The following is a 19423-nucleotide window of genomic DNA, read 5'->3' as shown; positions in this document are numbered from 1 at the left end:
CGCATTTCAGACTGTGACATTAAAAGCCAATGTGTGGAATTATTTGTTAGCCTGAAGCTTTAGCTGGTATTTATTGAATTTTGGGATTATACTGGGCATGATAATCTCTATAGGGGCAATTTTAACTGTAGGAGTGAAAATTAATGATGTTACTGACTGTTATTCTATGACAATACATTTATCAGAAAACAGTGATGTATTTCAAGTGCCTAATGTGGAAATGCTTGCAAATGGAAAAAGGCAGCTGCTATTAAAGAAATTTTAATTGATCTTAACTGTAAAGTTATAAGCATTGGACTTCACATTAACATTGCTCTCACAGAATTAGTTCAGTAGTCCAGGAGAAAGCAGCACACATCCTAGATTTGAAATAGTCAAAAGTGGTGTTATAACTGGCTTAAGCAATTACAAATGTTTTGAGTTTATGTTCAAACAATATTACCAGTGCTGCTATCTGTACAAATAAGTTTCACATGTAGATGTAGGTACTTTTTCCTACTGTTAATAGTTATTCATTGTTAAAAATGTGTATTTTTGTGTTTCTACAAATGTTAAATTAAATGCAATAAAATTAACACAAGAAAATACTGTGATTTTAAGACATATTTTGTAGAAAAAAGAAGAAGAATAATATTACGTGATATAAGACTCCCTTACTACTTCTTTGCAAAACAGCCGAATATAACTTCACTTTTAAACAGATGAAAGACACAGAGCGTACAGTAGTCATGAAACATAGAAAAACAGGAAATTTTGCAGCTTCATAGTAATTCTGTAAATACATTTCATATATATTTTTCTGGTCAGCGGTCTGATGTTATCTGTCCTAAGGAATATTTTTTTTTTGTTTTTGAGGGATTTCTTTTTCACAGACTATTTTTAGTTTCACATATTATAGCTAACAAGTCCTACATAATCACTACTTTTCTAAAAAAAAGTCTCAAAACTTGTTAATAAAGTGGTCATTGTGGGTACTTACAAAAATATTTTGATAAGAAAATATAACTTAAATATTTATATTCTCACTCAAATGTAATTTGCTTAGAAATGACTATAAAAGTAAAGAAAACTCTTTATGAAACCTTCACTTACATATAAGAGACATAAGCTTATATTTTGCACCACACGTATTTTTAAAGTAAAAATGTCGTATCTCTGAGTTTGTTTATCACTGGCAACCTCCCCTCATCCTCACATCCAAATCATTTCTGCATTACCCTAATCCTTTGCCTCAGGTAATTGCTTTTCAGTTCCTTGCTACTGAGAGTCAGTTTTTAAATCTCTTTATGAGATTAGTTAATTTGGAAACCTTGTGTACTACAACAGCATCAACACAAAGAATGAAAGAAACATGTAACATACATTCGGTGCTTAGGTTCTTCATGGAATGTTTTGCTTGAAAAACTGTACTGCCTGCTACTTTTCTAAGGCACTACACACTATGTGCTCCAGAAAGTTCAGTTGTATTAATTCTTCACATCACATAAATGTGCATTCTGTTCCTGGGACAGGCACAAATTTTAGCAGTTACAGGAAGGCAATTTGAAATCATAACCAATGTGCCTGTGCCTGAAACAGTAACTCAATGCTTTCACACTTCTTATTAATAAATGAGCTTAAAAAGTGAGTACCAGAGGCACATAAAAATCTGTAACAGCTTACTCAGAATGAAACATTTTTTTTTCCAAAGTACGTCAATTATTATACAATGAATACAGTTTTGATATCACAGCAAAGATAATGTAGCATATGCTAAAATAGTGGCATTATTTGTACAATATTTCTGACTGTGCTTAATAGTTTTAATTCTTTAGGGTACAACTGAAGTAAATATGTCACAGAAAGTATACAAAAATCAGTTGCAGTTTTTTAGTCTCATTGTAAAAGCAATAGAATAAATAATATTTTATACCAAATACAGTAGAATTATTTGTGTAAAATATTAATGTTTATAATAAACAGTTTTGATGATCCAATATATAAATATGGGAAGATGTATCACAGAAGAGATATATCAACCTCATCCCACACTAGTGATGAAATGAGAGCAAGAAGGCACATATCTGCTCATAAGCAGCAAAATGAATAGCAGTTGTGGCAGCAGCTTTTAACAGACTTGGCCACAATCCTTTTAGGAGACTTGCAGAACCTTCTGTTTTTACTATTGTTGCTATACAGTGGAGTAACCCGTTGCACTGAAATACCTAAAAAATAAATTAACAGCATTTAAGAAAACTGGATACTATATTTTTCTGATTTTGATTAGACATTTTTTTACTATTTGGTATTTACAACCTCCTGGTAACATAACATTACAGTCTACATACAGAAAGGATTTTTGTAATATTGATCCTATCAAAAATAGAAGGGCACTGCATGCACCACCAAATAAATAATCATCTATCAGACTTGAAGAACCTTCTGTTTCTACTATTGTTGCTGTACAGTGGAGTAACCCACTGCAGTGAAATACCTAAAAAATAAATTAACAACATTTAAGAAAACTGGATACTATATTTTTCTGATTTTGATTAGACATTTTTACTATTTGGATAGACAAAACATCTACTCGCCAAGTGGCATCAGAACACACACATAAAAGACTGTTATGATTGGCAAAGCTTTCAGAGCCAGTGGCTCCTTCTTCAGGCAGAAGGATTGAAGGAGAAGGAAGAAGGGTGAAAGAAAAGGATTGGAGAGATCTAGGAAAAGGGGTAAATTTTGGGAAAGTCACCCAGACTGAGACCTGGATTTTTTAAATTGTGACTGCACTTGAAAACATTGTTTCCTTCACATAATCTTTATTTGTATCCAAACTAAGTGTAAGTGCAACACTTGTGGTCATATGTGAAACTTTGCGCTTTCCAGTCATAGAATTCTGCTAAAAGAATCTCTCTTGTTATGGTTATAAAGGAACAGAAGTGTTACTTATTAAATCTTACAGAAGTGACAAAACAAATAGTTTATATTTATAAGGACAATTCAAATGTTGTAAGTGTCACACAAGAGATTCCACAAGATTTCACGCATAAGCCTTTGCCCCTTATCACATTTATAAATGATATTCACAAAATTATGTGTTGTAAGTCCATACACGGTGCAGATGACACTACCTTTGTTACAAATGGAAGAGACTCAGAAGCATTTTAGCAAAAAAAGTGGTTTGAGGCCAAATAAGTGCAAATTCATCACTCTAAAAATGCAAATGTATGATGATAGCTAAGCCAATCTTCTTGGCATTCACCTCAATCAAAACTAACATCAGAAAGTGATGGAAGCTACTGTTCTAAATTAGCCAAAATCATCTATTTACCACAAAAAATTTAGGGATTGTGTAAACACAAGGAATTAGTTAAATCATATCGTGTGTACTTTCATAGCCACCTTATCGGTCTGCTATGGGGCAATTCTTCAGGAGCAAAAAGTATTATTGTTTGTGAAAAAGACAGTCAGATGCTTTGCGCATCTCTGGTATGAGAAACAACAAATCCTGAAAACTCTGTAAAAAAAACCCTAGAAATACTGATTGTTAAAACACTTTATATACTTATAACAATGAAAACAATCAATTATTGAAAAACATATTTATTTGGATAGATAAACAATTACCAAGTGGCAGCAGAACACACACATAAAAGACTGTTATGATTGGCAAGCTTTCAGAGCCAGTGGCTCCTTCTTCAGGCATAAGGGTTGAATGGGAAGGAAGAAGGGTGAAGGAAAAAGACTGGAGAGATCTAGGAAAAGGGGTAGATTTTGGGAAAGTCACCCAGAACTGCGGATCAGGGGATACTTACCATGTGGGATGAGAAGGAAAGACTGATTGATGGGAACTGCACTGGATGAGATTTGAAAACCTGATCTAGGAAAAGGGGTAGATTTTGGGAAAGTCACCCAGAACTGCAGATCAGGGGATACTTACCATGTGGGATGAGAAGGAAAGACTGATTGATGGGAACTGCACTGGATGAGATTTGAAAACCTGAGAGTTTAAAGTAATATGCAAGACAGAGATTACTACTAAAACATCGTGCACGAGTTAATAAGAGTGAAAAGCTAAGTGCGGTGTATGTAACAGAGTCGGGAGGGGGATGGTGAAAAATAGATGGGAAATACAATGAAAGATGTAGAAAATTAAAACAGAGTGAAGCAAAGAGTAGTTAATGTGAAGAAAAGCCGAGAAAGAAGAAATTTACGTAAATTAAGACCAGGTGGGTGGCAAGAACCATTGAAAGTCCCCCGTTTCCAGATGCAATCCTACCCTACACCAGGCTCTTTTTCAGTTTCAAATACAGCAACCTCTTGCTCTTACCCAGCTAATCTGTGACCTATATGCCTCATCAACAAATTTCCACTGTGCCAGATTTTTCTCCTTCTACAAAATCCTGCAGTTATCTGCCCCTTATGTTTCCGTAAATGGTATCATCTGCCAAGCCAATTTCAAACTGCAACAACATACCAGACTTCACTCAAAAAGCTATCCCACCTTCTCCTAAACTACCTGAACTACACTTCCTGTCCCTCTGTTACTAACTAAGTAACCACTCACTATGTAACCACTAACTAAGTAACAACCCACCAAAAGTGTTCTGGAAGCAAAGTGATAAACTTAATGCATTCTAGATAATTCGAGATGGTTGGTTTTCCTAGGAGCAATGCACCTGACGTAAACACTGGAACTGGCACCTGATGATGGAACAAAGCCTAAATGAGTCATAAATAAAAACTGAAAAGTTCAGTGCCTGGTTATGTTGTGTACTTTACTCATATTATAATTTAATTTTTACTTCAGTCTGGTCCTTTTTAAGTCCAATTTTTCATTCAGTTTCTTCTGGAAGAATATGTTAATGAAAATTATGTCAACATTCTTGGCAAATCTGACTAATACATGACCTCCGTCATTTCCAAATTTTCCCACTGAAGAATAATTCTTTAGTCTTATTCCTTCTGTTATATTAAAATCCTTCTAAATGACCTTGTATTGCAATTTTATATTATTAATTGTGTTCTATAACTTCCATCACTAAGCAGAGCCTTCAGGGATATGAAATGAGTGTAGTTATGCATTGTATCAATGAAAAATTCACTAGAGATAACTAAATAAATTATGAGACAGAACTGCTGTCCATCACTTATCTTCAGGAAGCAAATGTATAGCACTGCTGTTAGACACACAAAATTATTTTTTTTTCTAGTTTGCACCTCTATGAAATGTGTGTTGAGAACCACTTTCATTTTTCGTATCTCGACCTTGTTTGTTGGGCGGCTCTGACATCCAGCCAGCATCTCTTTGCTCCATCACTCAGTACCTTCTTTTTTTTACTCTGGCAAAGGCCCTCTTCATCTTTTGGGTTCCAATTCAACCATAAAACCCTAACAGCTTTCATTATACATGGATTACATTATATACGTGTACTAGGAGTAGGCTACTTTGAAAAAATGTGTTGCTCCTCCTCTCCTACCACTCATCTTCTTCTTTTAATCTATTACTTGAAACAATGCATTTGTGTAACTTTATATGGAACCCTGTTAGATCTCCATATATTGGAAAAGTCAGGATCTATCTAATACAAATATTAGGTAAATTAAATTTACATTTCTGGGTCCAGGTATTGTGATATAATTTTAGAGGTAGTTGATAATGTATTTTTCTACTTTGGTTTTGAATATCTGGGACTTACTAAGCTTCTGCCTGATGCTAACTGGTGATTTGTTATAGATTTTTGCACTGGAATATTAAACTTCATTCTTAACCCTAGACAAGGCTGCACAACCTAAATGGAAATCATTTTTATTTCTGGTATTGTGGTTATGAACTGCACAGTTCATCCTAAATTTAATGTCATGTATTTTTTGGGCATATATGTGTAAGAATCTCAAGGTCTGTTAATAGTTTTCTGCAAGGTGTCCAGTTATCAGCTTTACACAATATTCTCAGTGCATGCTTCACCTTACCAGCATTGCCCCATAAGATTACGGTCAAGGGCAGTAATGAGTGAAAGTACACTAATAATCTCATTTGCAGGTCAAGAAAATCAGAGACATTCATAGTGTTTATCTATATCTAGTAAATGAGTGCCCATGAAAATACATTTCTACATTCTCAAATATACAACTTCTTTGGATATACCTATATTTTTGACATTGTCACTTAGTCCAAAGGTGCATGTACACACTCCTCAATATCTAATGTTACTTTGATATTGCATTCCTAAAGTATTATGAAATAAACTTCACATAATACTCATTTATTTTCAGTTTACTCAAAACAACATACAAGTGACACACATATTGGCTCAAAAAATTCTTAGATGCCTGGTATCAGAGTTGCCACCATAATAAATTGTTTATCAGCCTCTCCTCAATACTGACTGCCACACACTACCCCTCTTCCACTGACACAAATTCTTTTGACATGGTGGCTTGTGACACTGTTACAGCATCAATCAAACTATACATCATAATTAAGACATGTTAGAGATTCAATTTATATGGTACATTAAATTAATTAAGTTGAAGGCACATTTTCTATGTGGCTCAACAGATCATTATAGAAAGAAGAGTCCCACATAGAGTGCCAGTTCTGTAGACATGAAAATCATGTTTATAATATGATGACAGAATTGGATTGACACAGAGATCAAAGCGCTAATAACATGTTGTCTTCAGTCAAAATAATGGTTTGATGCAAGAATCAAAGAGCCTCTCAATCACAAGTAATTAATCATTTGTTGATTGTGTGCTTGTAGACAAAAGATGAATTCAAGAGAATTATTTCACAGGTGAAACAGGGCCTTTTGGTTAACTTATCTGTGTCTTAGGGCCACTTCAGTTTATTATCCATCTGGATGGCCACTAACTGTGCATAACAAACTTTCTTTATACAGTGTGTGCCAACTGGTCTCTATTTCAGGTATCTGTAAGCCTTTTAATTTGTCTGGAACTGCATAATATCAATTCTGGCAAGATTAATAAGGATTAAGCTGTTAGATGAACTAATTGTAAGCCTGTTCCATTATTCTCTTGACTATGTCTGTTACAAATGTTTCTGGGCCAGACCTTCAAAAATACACTGCAGGTTGAATACATGGATTACGTAGGGTATAACAAAATCATTCAAGACACTCAGAATTCTTAATCAGCTTGGAAAACGAAATGTCCAATAAAAACAAATTGCTAAATAACACAAAAATGTATACAGGAAAGTTATAACAACAGAAAAAATGCTGGAGGTGATATGCATACTTGGAGATAACCTTACCATACAGAATATGTGGAAAATTGTTGAGGATCTTGTGCAGACTGCTGCAATATTTAATTAATTCCATACAAGAGTAGCCAAAAACTTCATTAAAACTCTAACACAAAAGTAACTATGCACATAAACGCTGTGTTTCTGTGTGTGATAACACTGTCAGAAGTAAAAGATTCTATTTGCAAGCTGAAAAACTAAAATTTACATGGCATTGATGACACACCAAATAAAGTAATTAACATAGTACAAAACATCATTTTTGCATTGCAGGTATTATCAATACCTCATTTTCCACAGAAATATTCCTCAAAAATTGACAGTGAATCCTCTTTTTGAAAAAGATGACAGGCATGATATAACAAGTTACAGACCCGTGTCATTCTTATCCAGATTCTCAAAATTTATTGAAAGAGTAATGGATGAAAGAAATCAGATTTCCTGAATAAAAATAAAATTACTGTCCTTGCATAGAATGCCTTTAGAAAAAGCAAGTTACAGACCTGTGTCATTCTTATCCAGATTCTCAAAATTTATTGAAAGAGTAATGGATCAAAGAAATCAGATTTCCTGAATAAAAATAAAATTACTGTCCTTCCATAGAATGCCTTTAGAAAAAGCAAGTCCACTGAAACTGCATTATATGGCCTTCTGAAACTGGTTTCAGAGATACAGATTATGATGAACCATACTGTAGACTTTTTCTAGATCTTTCAAACTCCTTTGATGTCACCCATCATAGTGACTACTCAGTCAATTATATTGGTGTGGCGTTTGCGAAGTGGCCTCCTATCCATTAGAAAGGTATCATATGATAGAAGTATGTCACAATGGCGGAACTTCTGTCTCGAAATTCAGAAATCTTAATTATGGGTACACCAAGGTGCTCTATTAGGTCCTTTGTTGTTCTTGGTATTTACAAACAATTTACTTCTACCAATATCTGCAGGAGATACAGTGCTTTTTGCAGATGATATCAGTATTTTTATTAAAGGGTTACATAAATAAAATCTGCTGAAAATTTGAAAGCAGTGACAAAAGAGGCAGGAAAACTGTTTGGTAGTGAATGACAAAAGACAGTGCGAATGGGCTTTCAACCACTCAAGTAGCAAAGCATTTTCAAACATTGGGAACTGTAGGGTTCAGGAAGCCTTAAGTGTATGGATAGACAGCCACTTAAGATGGGAAAGCAATGTAGAAATATTAAGCAGAAAACTATGTAAATGTTGATATGTTAAAAGTACTTAGGAAGTACTGCAATATAGAAACACTATTGTGTGTGGTGGATGACAGTCCATTAATGTGGCAATACTGAAAGCGGAGAGATTCCAATGCAGTGAAGTACAGTTGTGTTTCTGACATCTCTGATTGTATAAAAACAGTTTACATTTTTATTTTGAAATTTAAAAATGCAATATTTGTGTTTCTGAGCTAAATTAAGTACATTAATAATTAGTAAAACAAATAAGCATTCTGCAAGTTTTTTTTCCCCAAGTGCATTAACTTCAGCAGATGAACACCAACTTCAGTGGTGACCCTGATTATATGAACACAGTACCTGTTGTATGGACATAAAGTGTACATGTATAACTCATGTTGACAGTGGAGGATGAGGATTTACAGGCAGTTACAAGACAGCAGAAAGGAGGAAACAGGGAGATACAAGCTGACCAGTTGAAATTTCTTGTCTGCTGGTCCATATTAGTGGCACATTAGACACGGTTCTGATCTCACAGATGGTCCTCCGTTTACCACAGTTGTGGCCAAAGAACCCAAAAACTTGGTTCATGCAAGTAGATTCATATTTTTTACATGGAATAACAAACAATAAGACAAAGCTTGCCTATGTCGTCAGCCAATCTGACCAAGAAGCCAGATCTATGATGGAAGAGATCATTGTCACTCCATTAGTTTCTAAGTGTTATGAATGCTTGAAATCAGGTTTCATACCATGCATTCCACATCAATGGAACAACAAATTCTCCAGTTATATTATGTTGTGAAGAGATGGGGGACAAAATCCCGTCACAATAATAGATGATGAAAGGTCACAAGAAGACACAGTGCATACTTCTGCTCCAGTACATGGAACATCAGCCCTCACCCAGAATGGCATCAGTTTTGCTGGTATCACAAGCATTTTGGTCAACAGGCAACACAATGTTCACCACTGTGTGAGTACCCAAACTACATGAGCAGCTGAAGACAATTCACGAAAGTTATAAACAGTGCCAACTCAACAAACTGTTTGGTAATAGCTGGTTTAGTTACCGGTAACTTAGTGAACACCCATTGAGATCCACATTTGGGAAAACCAGAGAAACAGATCTTGAATGAGGTGACAGATAAACAAGGCAGTACAATATTTTCTCTTACAGACTTTTTTTATCAGACAAATTTTTAAGTGGCAAATTCCTGATGAGGAGTCAGATGTTTCCTTGTATCCACTCAAGATGCTGTGAGCTCAGAGACAATGAACACCACTACAGTTCCCTGCTATGAACAACTCAGTAGTTAAGACATTTAATGAGAAAACTGTACAACTAGCCTTCAGCTTCAGCAAGAATTATCGATGGAAATTTATTGCAGCAGATGTATCAGAACCAATACTAGGAGCACATTTCCCGGCTCATTTCAATTTGCTACGTAATACCAACAACACTTGCTTGATCAGCAACACTTCATGCAGCATCTACAGGTACACAGGTATCTGAACTAACAAGAGTGGTACAGGAGTCATCAGCTAATAACATTTTTAATCAGCTGCGTCACCAATTTCCATCAATCACTACACCACACAGTGAGAAGATAGCACTGAAACACAACATGAAACATTTTATCAATGCTACTACAGGCTCACCAGCATCTGCACACCCACAGAAACTACTGCCAAGTCACATGGCGTTAGCCAAACTAGAGTTTGACAAGCTATTGCAAGACAGCATAATTCAAAATTCTGCTAGTCCCTGGGTGTCCCAATTGCATTTGGCTGCAAAGAAACATAAAACATGGAGACTGTACAGTGACTTTCAAGTATTAACTATAAGGGTAACACTAGATATGTACCCAGTGCCAGATATGCAAGAATTTAGCAGCTCGTTAGCAGGATCACATTTTTTTAGCACAGAGGATTATGCAAGACCTCATATGTAGGTTTAAGTAGCAACAGAGTCATAATGACCTCTTTTGGTCTTTTTGAAAATGTTTACATGCCTTCTGGACTTAAAAACACAGCCCAAATGTGGAAACTATTTATTGAGGAAGTTTGCATGGGCTATATCTCTGTTTTGATTACATACAGATATAGTGATCTTTCCAAAACAGCAAGCAAACATACAGAGCACTGATAATTCAGAAATAAATATTAAATAAATAAATAGACTACATATGATAAAGAGTTCCGTGCAGTTTTTGAAGCCATCAGGTACTTCCGGACAACACTTGATGCTAAGTATTTCACTATATTCACTCACCTTAAGTCCTTAATCTTCGTTTTTAAGCAGTGCAATTCTCTGAGACAGTAGAGACAAGTAGAATTTATAGTGAAATTCATGACTAATATAAGTCAAAGTAGAGAACTTTGCTACAGCTTACCTTTCACGTATAAACAATGAATCACAAAGCATTAATTTTAGTGAGTTAACAATTGCGTAAAGCAATATCACACACAGTTGCAAATTTTTATGTCAGATAGGAAGATTGGCTTCCAACTGGGGCAAGTGTGGTTGCATAGTTCAAGTTGGAAAATTTGATGTGACATGTCCACAGGAAGATACTGCCATTTTGTACATTTGACCTACCTCAGGCAAGCATTTTGTAGTGTTCATGATCTGGCAAATTTGGGAATAAAATACATAGTGCATAAAATGGTGGAGCATTTTGTATGGCCTAGTAGATTGTAAAACGTGGGCACAGGAATGTTTGGCATGCCAAAGGGGTAAAGTGGGACATCACATCCACTCCTCTTTGGGGACATTGTACAAATGTTGTGAAAGATTTGACATGTACATATTGACTTGGTGGCACCATTATTGCCATCAGAGGCATTGAATTGCTTGTTTACAGTTATTGATCAGTTTACACATTGGGCAGAGATGTTCCTATCACTGATATTTCATTCTAGACAATGGCAAAGGCATTTTTGTGACTTGGTACTTGGTAGCATATGTTTTGGTTATATGTGCAGCAACTAACAGAGGAAACAGTTTGAGTCAATTCTATTCCAGAACTTAGGCAAATTGCATGGGGTGAACCATGATAAAACTACCAGCTATCAGCCACAAAGCAACAAAATGGTGGGAAGATGGTACAGGACCTTGAAAGCCGCTATAATGTGCCATGAGGAAAAATTGATATGAGCCCTACCATTGGTTTTATTGTGCTTACACACTACCTGTAAGCCAGACATTGGCACGTCCCAGGTGAGTTCATCAAAGTACTGACTGACACATTGTCAATATTTATCACTCAGTTATGACAACAGATGTCTCAATTGAGCACACTTCCTGGAACCAAACATTGAACTCAGCCACCATTTGTCCACACATTATGCTCTGATCAGATGTTATCATGCCACCACTGCAGCTACCATATTTGGGATCTTACAAGGTGTTATGTAGAGAGTAGAGACAAACAATGGAAATGCTACAATTGGCAACCCAGAGAGAGAGAGAGAGAGAGAGAGAGAGAGAGAGAGAGAGAGAGAGAGAGAGAGGAGGGAGAGGGGGGGGGGGAGGGAGAGAAAGAAATGAAGCCAGCCAGCATATATGCCATCTGATGAGCCGCAAACTCTCAACCAAGTGATAAAACAAGAACCAACTACTTCAGAAGAGCCAACATCAAGCTTGCAACCATCTCAACAAACAATTACATAAGAGCAAACATCACAAATATAGACCTGAGCAGGATGCCAAGTGTGTTTTACATGTTTACACCTTCCAGGTGCTCTGCACTTTAGATGTGGATGCTGTGTGGTGGATGATGTCGAATCGAAGTGGCAGCGCTGAAAGCAGGGAGGTTCCAATGCAGCGAATTACATCTTCGATTGTTTACTCATAGTTTTCATTTTTCTTAATAAAATTTAAATGTGGAATATTTGAGTTTCTCAGCTATGTTAAGAACATCAATAATTACTCAGGCAATTTACTATTTTGAAAGCTTTTTTTCATGTGCATGAATTGCAGTAGATAAATAGTAACTTCAAGAGTTTACTGAGGTAAGGGGTTCTGTGTGTAGTAACAAAAGCATGGTGTTATATCCTAGGCAGTAATGCCAACCGAGCCCGCTGCCAAAAGGTTGGCAGCATCAAAGTCTGAACGCCGTCCGCATAAGCAGCGCCAGCGAGACAGCAAATCGCCGCAAGTCTGCGCGCGCCACCGCTGGCTTCTGGGTCCTTAAGCGCTGGAGTCGCGAGCGCTGGGACAGTTCTGCATTCGCCGCTCAGTTGTGTACTCGCCACCGAATTGTGTACTTGCTAGTCAGTTGTGTGTTCATCGCGGCAGAGTTGTTGTTTGTCGTCAGCCGACGCTGACCTAGCCGCTCCGACTCGAACTAGACAGATTTCTGTAGACACCGAGTTCGCTATTGTGTTTCTGTATCTTCATCAATAAAGTTAAGTACCAACTTTTATTTAATCAGAGTGTTTGGGGTTTCATCTTTCTGGTTACTGTTCCAGCGGACCGGTCGGCCCGCTATTAAAAGTGTGGCGGTGACTTCGTAAGCCATTTCTACAGCCAAGTGTTTGTCGCTACGAACACCGCCACAAAACTGGCGACGAGGTCTTCCGAACTCGTGTGCAGGGCTGGTTCAACTTGTTCTTGTTATACTAATTATAGCGATAAACTTTTGGGGGCTGGTTTAATTTGTGTTCACCATGTCTGCCGAATTACAACAGTTGATCTTGTTACAGAGTCAGCAAATACAAAATCTGGTGGAAGCAATCGCCAAACAAGCGGCTAATCCTCCAACACAAAAGGAACAAGCACAGGCAGCACCACCGTTCCGGGCTTTTGATGAATCCAGAGAAGAATGGCGAGAGTATTTCGCGCAGTTGCAGGCGCACATGACAGTCTACAAAATCACAGGTACTGAGCGGCAGCTTTATTTAATTTCCACTGCAGGCGTGGAAATCTATCGACTACTTTGTAAGTTGTTCCCGGAATCCCAGCCAGAAGCTTTAGACTATGACGTTGTTGTTAACAAGCTTGCTGAGTATTTCGAGTCGCGAGTTCATGTGGCAGCAGCCAGATTCAAGTTCTTCAGATTAAAGAAACTGCCACATCAATCTAATAAACAGCGGTTAACAGATTTACGGGGCCTCACCCGTCAGTGCCGATTTAATTGTGTGTGTGGAGCTTCCTACAGTGATGTCATGTTACGAGACGCTATTACTCAAAACATTGCAGATTCTCGTATTCGTGCTGCTATCTTAAAGTTGCCTGACCCGTCATTAGAGACTGTGATGAACATCATTGAAGCCCAAGATACTTTTGACTATGCTGAGTGTGAGTTAGATCAGCCATGTATTTCTCAAATTGCCTGTGCTAAGCAAGTTATGTCACGCCCGCGGCCCCACCGGCAGAGTCAGACTGTAAACACTAGCCGGACGCGTCATGTTAAACACATTCGTCAGCCGCGTGTGCAAAATGCTAGAGTTAAGTCTTGCCCTAAGTGTGTTCTTGCTCATCCTCATGAATGTTGCCCGTTAAGAAACGCGGTTTGTCACTTTTGTCAAAGGAAAGGACACATCCAGACTGTTTGTTTGCGTAAACGCAAGAACAATTCTAGTGCTGCCCAGCCCATGGATATTCATGTTCTTCAAAGCCAGCCTGCCCAGAAGGTCGCGTTTAAAGACTCTTCCACGGTTCGTGTGGGTAATAAACTTGTTCGCAATAAGCCACCCACCCAGCCTTCTGCTATGCGACCCAAGCGTAATTCAAACGCTGTAAAAAGTACTGTACAGACTGCAAGTGAAGAGGGAGTTGTTGTTCCACCCGCCCAACCCACGAGTTGTCGTAAACAGTGAACGCGCGCTAAATGCGCTGATTTTATGTCTTCCGCCTCCACTGCACCGATCCAGAGACAGTGTAATAAACTATTTGTGAAGCTACGCATCCAGGATAAGACCTTCAATTTTCAATTAGACACTGGTGCGTCTGTGACTCTCATAAATAGTGCTACGTATGCGGCTATCGGCCGCCCTAAACTTTCAGCGGCAAAACATTCTTTGGCTACTTATAGTGGAGAACGAATTCCTGTGTTAGGTGTATGTAGCGTGCCAGCCACATTCCGTGGCAATACCAAAACAGTTTCATTCACAGTGCTCCGCGCTACAGACAGTGTAAACATTTTCGGATTAGACTGTTTTGACTTGTTTGGCCTGTCTATCCAAGACAATGTGTTGCAAATTAATTCTGTTGTTGTTCCTCAAGACAGCATAACCGATTTGTGTAAACGATACAGTGACATATTTAAAGACGAACTAGGTTGTGCTGCGAACTTTGCCGCTCATATTACGTTAAAAGATAATGCTCAGCCTCGATTTTGTCGTGCTCGTCCAGTGCCTCACGCCCTCTGGGCACCTGTAGAAGATGAACTTCGTCGTTGGCAAAACAACGGTGTTATTCAACCCGTTTCAGCGAGCCAGTGGGCTTCTCCCTTAGTTATTATAAAGAAACCGTCTGGCAAGTTACGTTTGTGTGCTGATTTTAAGTCGACAGTGAATCCTCAGACTGTCGTTGATTCTTTTCCTTTGCCTAGACTGGACGAGCTGATGGATAAGTTAGGGGAAGCTCGTTTCTTTTCCAAAATTGATCTCCGTGAAGCATATTTGCAATTGCCCCTCGACGAGCAATCACAACAGTATTTTGTCATAAACACGTCGTTGGGGTTGTTCCGTTTTCTGCGTTTGCCTTTTGGTTGTGCGTCAGCTCCAGCTGTTTTTCAGCGTTTTTTGTCACAACTTCTGGCTAATGTGCCATCGTGTTGCAACTATTTAGACGATATTGTTGTGTCCGGTCGGACGCCTGCTGAACATTTCCGTAATTTGGAGTGTTTGTTTAAAGTGTTGTCTCAGGCAGGCCTACGTTGCAACATCGATAAATGTTCATTTTTCCTTACGGAGATGGAGTATCTGGGACATGTTATTAATGCTCAAGGCATTCATCCCTCCCAGTCACATTTAGCAGCTATTCGTGATTTGCCCGCCCCTCGCAATCTGCATGAATTGCAGGCAGTTCTTGGCAAATTGACGTATTATATTAGGTTTATACCTAATGCATCACAGATTGCTGCACCGTTGCATCGTCTCCACCGTAAGAATGTTCCGTTTGTGTGGTCAGCTGATTGCCAATCAGCCTTTCAGCAGCTTAAAGAGGCTTTATTGAATGATCGTTGTCTGGTCCATTACGACCCTAACAAGCCTCTGGTGTTAGCTTGTGATGCCTCTTCTTTCGGCCTCGGTGCTGTGTTGTCTCACCGAGTCAGTAACACCGAACGTCCTATTGCGTTCGCATCTAAATTGCTAAACAAAGCTAAGTGTAATTATAGCCAATTGGACAAGGAAGCGTTGGCTATTGTGTTCGGTGTCACAAAATTCCATCACTACCTCTATGGTAAACCATTCTATTTAGTAACAGATCACAAGCCCCTGACGTCACTGTTTCATCCGTCTAAACCAGTTCCTCAGCGGACAGCTCAGAGACTACAACGTTGGGCTCTTTTGTTATCGCAATACCAGTATGAGTTACTGCATCGCCCTACAGCTCAGCATGCAAACGCTGACGCGCTTTCTAGATTGCCGATTGCTGCGGATGATGTCTTCGATTCCTCCGAAGACTCTTGCCATCAGATTGACGCCGATGAGCATCAATCCCTCCGGGACTTTCCGATTGATTATCGTCAGGTGGCACGTGAGACAGCTACGGATCCTCATCTGAGTTTACTATTACGTTTTGTTCAACGTGGTTGGCCGTCCAAGGCAAAGGACATATCGGATCCTGTGGTTCGTCGCTATTATCCGCAACATCATCTGTTGTCTGTTTCGCATGGAGTTTTGCTGTTACGCACCGAGAATGACCAGCTTCGTGTAGTGGTTCCCCAAGTGCTCCAATCCAAGGTCCTCGACTTGTTGCATCAAGGTCATTGGGGAGTGGTCCGCACCAAGCAGCTTGCCCGCCGTCATTGTACATGGATCGGCATTGATAAGCAGATTACGCAGATGTCTACAGATTGTTCGACGTGTGCCGAACACCAAGCTGCTCCGCCTCAACGCTATTTTGAGTGGGCACGCCCTGCCGGTCGCTGGCAGCGAGTACATATTGATTTCGCTGGTCCATATTGGAATTCTCGTTGGCTCATCGTGATTGATGCATTTAGTAATTTTCCGTTTGTTGTGCCCATGCAGTCTACAACGTCTGCACAAACTATACAGGCGTTGACTTCAATTTTTTGTATTGAGGGTCTTCCAGAAGTTTTAGTGTCTGACAATGGTCCACAATTTACCTCTGCTGAATTTGAACGTTTTTGTTCTGCCAATGGCATTCGCCATGTTCTTACTCCGCCGTTCCACCCTCAATCGAATGGTGCAGCGGAACGTTTTGTACGCACATTCAAGGATCATATGGACCGCCTTCGTGCTACGCACTCTCGTCAGCAGGCCCTCATCACGTTCCTGTCGTCGTACCGGACCACGCCACGCGACGGCCCTTCGCCTGCGGAGCTTCTCCACGGCCGTCGTCATCGCACCCTACTACGGTTGTTGCACCCCCCGGATCGACCCGCCGCTTCTGAGCATCGCACGCGTTTTCAGCGCAACGACGCCATTTTTTTCAGAGTTTATCACGGTCGCCGTCATTGGGAACGTGGTACCGTGATATGTGTCCAGGGTCGCGGTTTTTATACTGTTCAAGGTGCTACTGGGGTGCACGGCATCAGAACCAGTTGCGCCGCGCTGGCCGCCCGGATTCTGCCGCTCGTTCTTTGTCCACAGATTTGCTCCGCGGCGGGTTCCAGCCGGGCCTTCCGACTTCGCTGCCGCCCCCAGGGCAGCAGCAGCAGCCGTCGCCGCTCCCACGCCGACAGCCCGTCCCGTTGATGCCTCCCGCGCAGCTCCATTCGGGAGCGCCCCAGGTGGTCGCTCCGGCGCCTGCGGTCCCTCTTCAGTCACCACCGCCTTCGGAGCTGATGGACGTCGACCCCTCAGCCTTCCCAAGCGGTGGCTGTGCCGCCTGTCCTGCTGCCGCTTTCCTTCGGCACCCCCAAGGAGTCTGACACCGCAGCGCCTTGTCCGGCGCCCACTCAGCAGCCGTCGACGCAGTGTCAGGAGACGCTGCCTCTCTTCGTGGGTCCCGACGCCCCGTCGCGTCCAGTACCAGAAGCTGCGCCCGTGGTCACAGGCGTGCTCCCTGACCTCGGTTTTCAGTCGGTGTTTCCCGAGGCCCCGCGCAGCCAATGCTGGGGTGCGGACCAGGGACTGCCACCGACAACAGTCTCCGCCCCGGTCTCTTCTGCTACGCCTGCGGCCAGACCCCTCCCCCGCCGTCGACGCTCGCCACGTCACTATTCCACGACGGTGCGGCGATTTGGGGGGGAGGAGTGTTATATCCTAGGCAGTAATGCCAACCGAGCCCGCTGCCGAAAGGTTGGCAGCATCAAAGTCCGGACGCCGTCCGCATAAGCAGCGCCAGCGAGACAGCAAATCGCCGCAAGTCTGCGCGCGCCACCGCTGGCTTCTGGGTTCTTAAGCGCTGGAGTCGCGAGCGCTGGGACAGTTCTGCATTTGCCGCTCAGTTGTGTACTCGCCACCGAATTGTGTACTTGCTAGTCAGTTGTGTGTTCATCGCGGCAGAGTTGTTGTTTGTCGTCAGCCGACGCTGACCTAGCCGCTCCGACTCGAACTAGACAGATTTCTGTAGACACCAAGTTCGCTATTGTGTTTCTGTATCTTCATCAATAAAGTTAAGTACCGACTTTTATTTAATCAGAGTGTTTGGGGTTTCATCTTTCTGTTTACTGTTCCAGCGGACCGGTCGGCCCGCTATTAAAAGTGTGGCGGTGACTTCGTAAGCCACTTCTACAGCCAAGTGTTTGTCGCTACGAACACCGCCACAAAACATGGCACAACAAATCTTTAACCCTTAGAATAGAGGTGTAAGAATTATTAAAAGGGCTTGTAAAAGGAATCTAACAATACTTAGTCATTAATGTATACGAATACAAGAGCATATTGAAGACATATGAGGCCTCAGTGTGTTATACTGTTTCTTTTTTTTCCACAAATATGAAACAAGAAAGAAACACAAAGTTTATAGGGAAATACACAGAACAGCTTAATGCATAAAAAAGTGTGATATTTCAAACATGACTTTTATTCAGTGCTTTGTCTTAGAAGCTCAAGCAAATTTTACAACTATGCAAGTTCATAAAATAACTAAGAACTTGTGTGACAGTCAACAGCTTCTATGCCATTAATGAATTATGAAACATCAGTATTAACCACAGCAAATGCAAATGTGGTCAGCTGGGGCACAGCGATAACTGTAAATGATATATACATGAAACAGCCACATGTCACACATAATTTGTTCTATAAATCATCAGGTTCAATTATCAGACACAAGCATTATCTGATGATGACTGTAATCAAATTGTGTGAAACTTGTGGCTGTTTTATCTGTATAACACCAGTATTAAATTAAATATAAACTACAAAATTCTTCTAATAATTCCTCATAGATAAATGATGGTGTCAGTGATAATGGGAGGAATGACAGTGACACACAATTATATTCTGAATGCTCTGTATATGGATGCTAAATATACTGCTGGTCATTAAAATTGCAACAATTTTGAAAGTACATTAGAAAATAATGGCACTTTGTCCAATAGCAGACACCACCATCTCATGAACTATGGAGATACATGTGGTTCCATCATCGTAAAAACTTTCCATCCCAGTCTGAAGGGGGAGATCAGATGGATGATACTGTTACTTGAAAACTACTTCAAAAAGTAATAAATCCAACTGTCTCACTACTTGTAGGTTCCTCCATTGGAGCACTGAAATAGTTTTAGTCAGATGGCAACTGACTATATAGAAGCAAACACACCTGTAGATCACTAAATATATTCTGAAAAAATGCTCCAAAAACATACAACACAATCAAATCCTGC

At 40.1% G+C, this 19423-nt stretch overlaps 1 protein-coding gene across 5 annotated transcripts in view; it reads right to left on the bottom strand.

The window, feature by feature from the left end:
- Positions 1-245: 245 nt before the first annotated feature.
- LOC124788145 (mitochondrial thiamine pyrophosphate carrier-like) overlaps positions 246-19423 on the bottom strand; it is a 78290-nt gene continuing 59112 nt past the window's right edge. For all 5 annotated transcript variants that reach the window (XM_047255289.1, XM_047255286.1, XM_047255288.1 and 2 more), the window contains exon 7: positions 246-2204. In XM_047255289.1, coding sequence (XP_047111245.1) covers positions 2031-2204 — 174 coding nt within the window. In that variant the 3' untranslated portion in view covers positions 246-2030. The remainder of the gene's footprint in view (positions 2205-19423) is intronic.

The sequence above is a fragment of the Schistocerca piceifrons genome, chromosome 3, assembly GCF_021461385.2.
Source record: "Schistocerca piceifrons isolate TAMUIC-IGC-003096 chromosome 3, iqSchPice1.1, whole genome shotgun sequence".
Classification (NCBI taxonomy): domain Eukaryota; kingdom Metazoa; phylum Arthropoda; class Insecta; order Orthoptera; family Acrididae; genus Schistocerca; species Schistocerca piceifrons.
The sequence above is the reverse complement of the archived record's forward strand: the minus strand, read 5'-3'. Positions and strand labels throughout refer to the sequence as shown.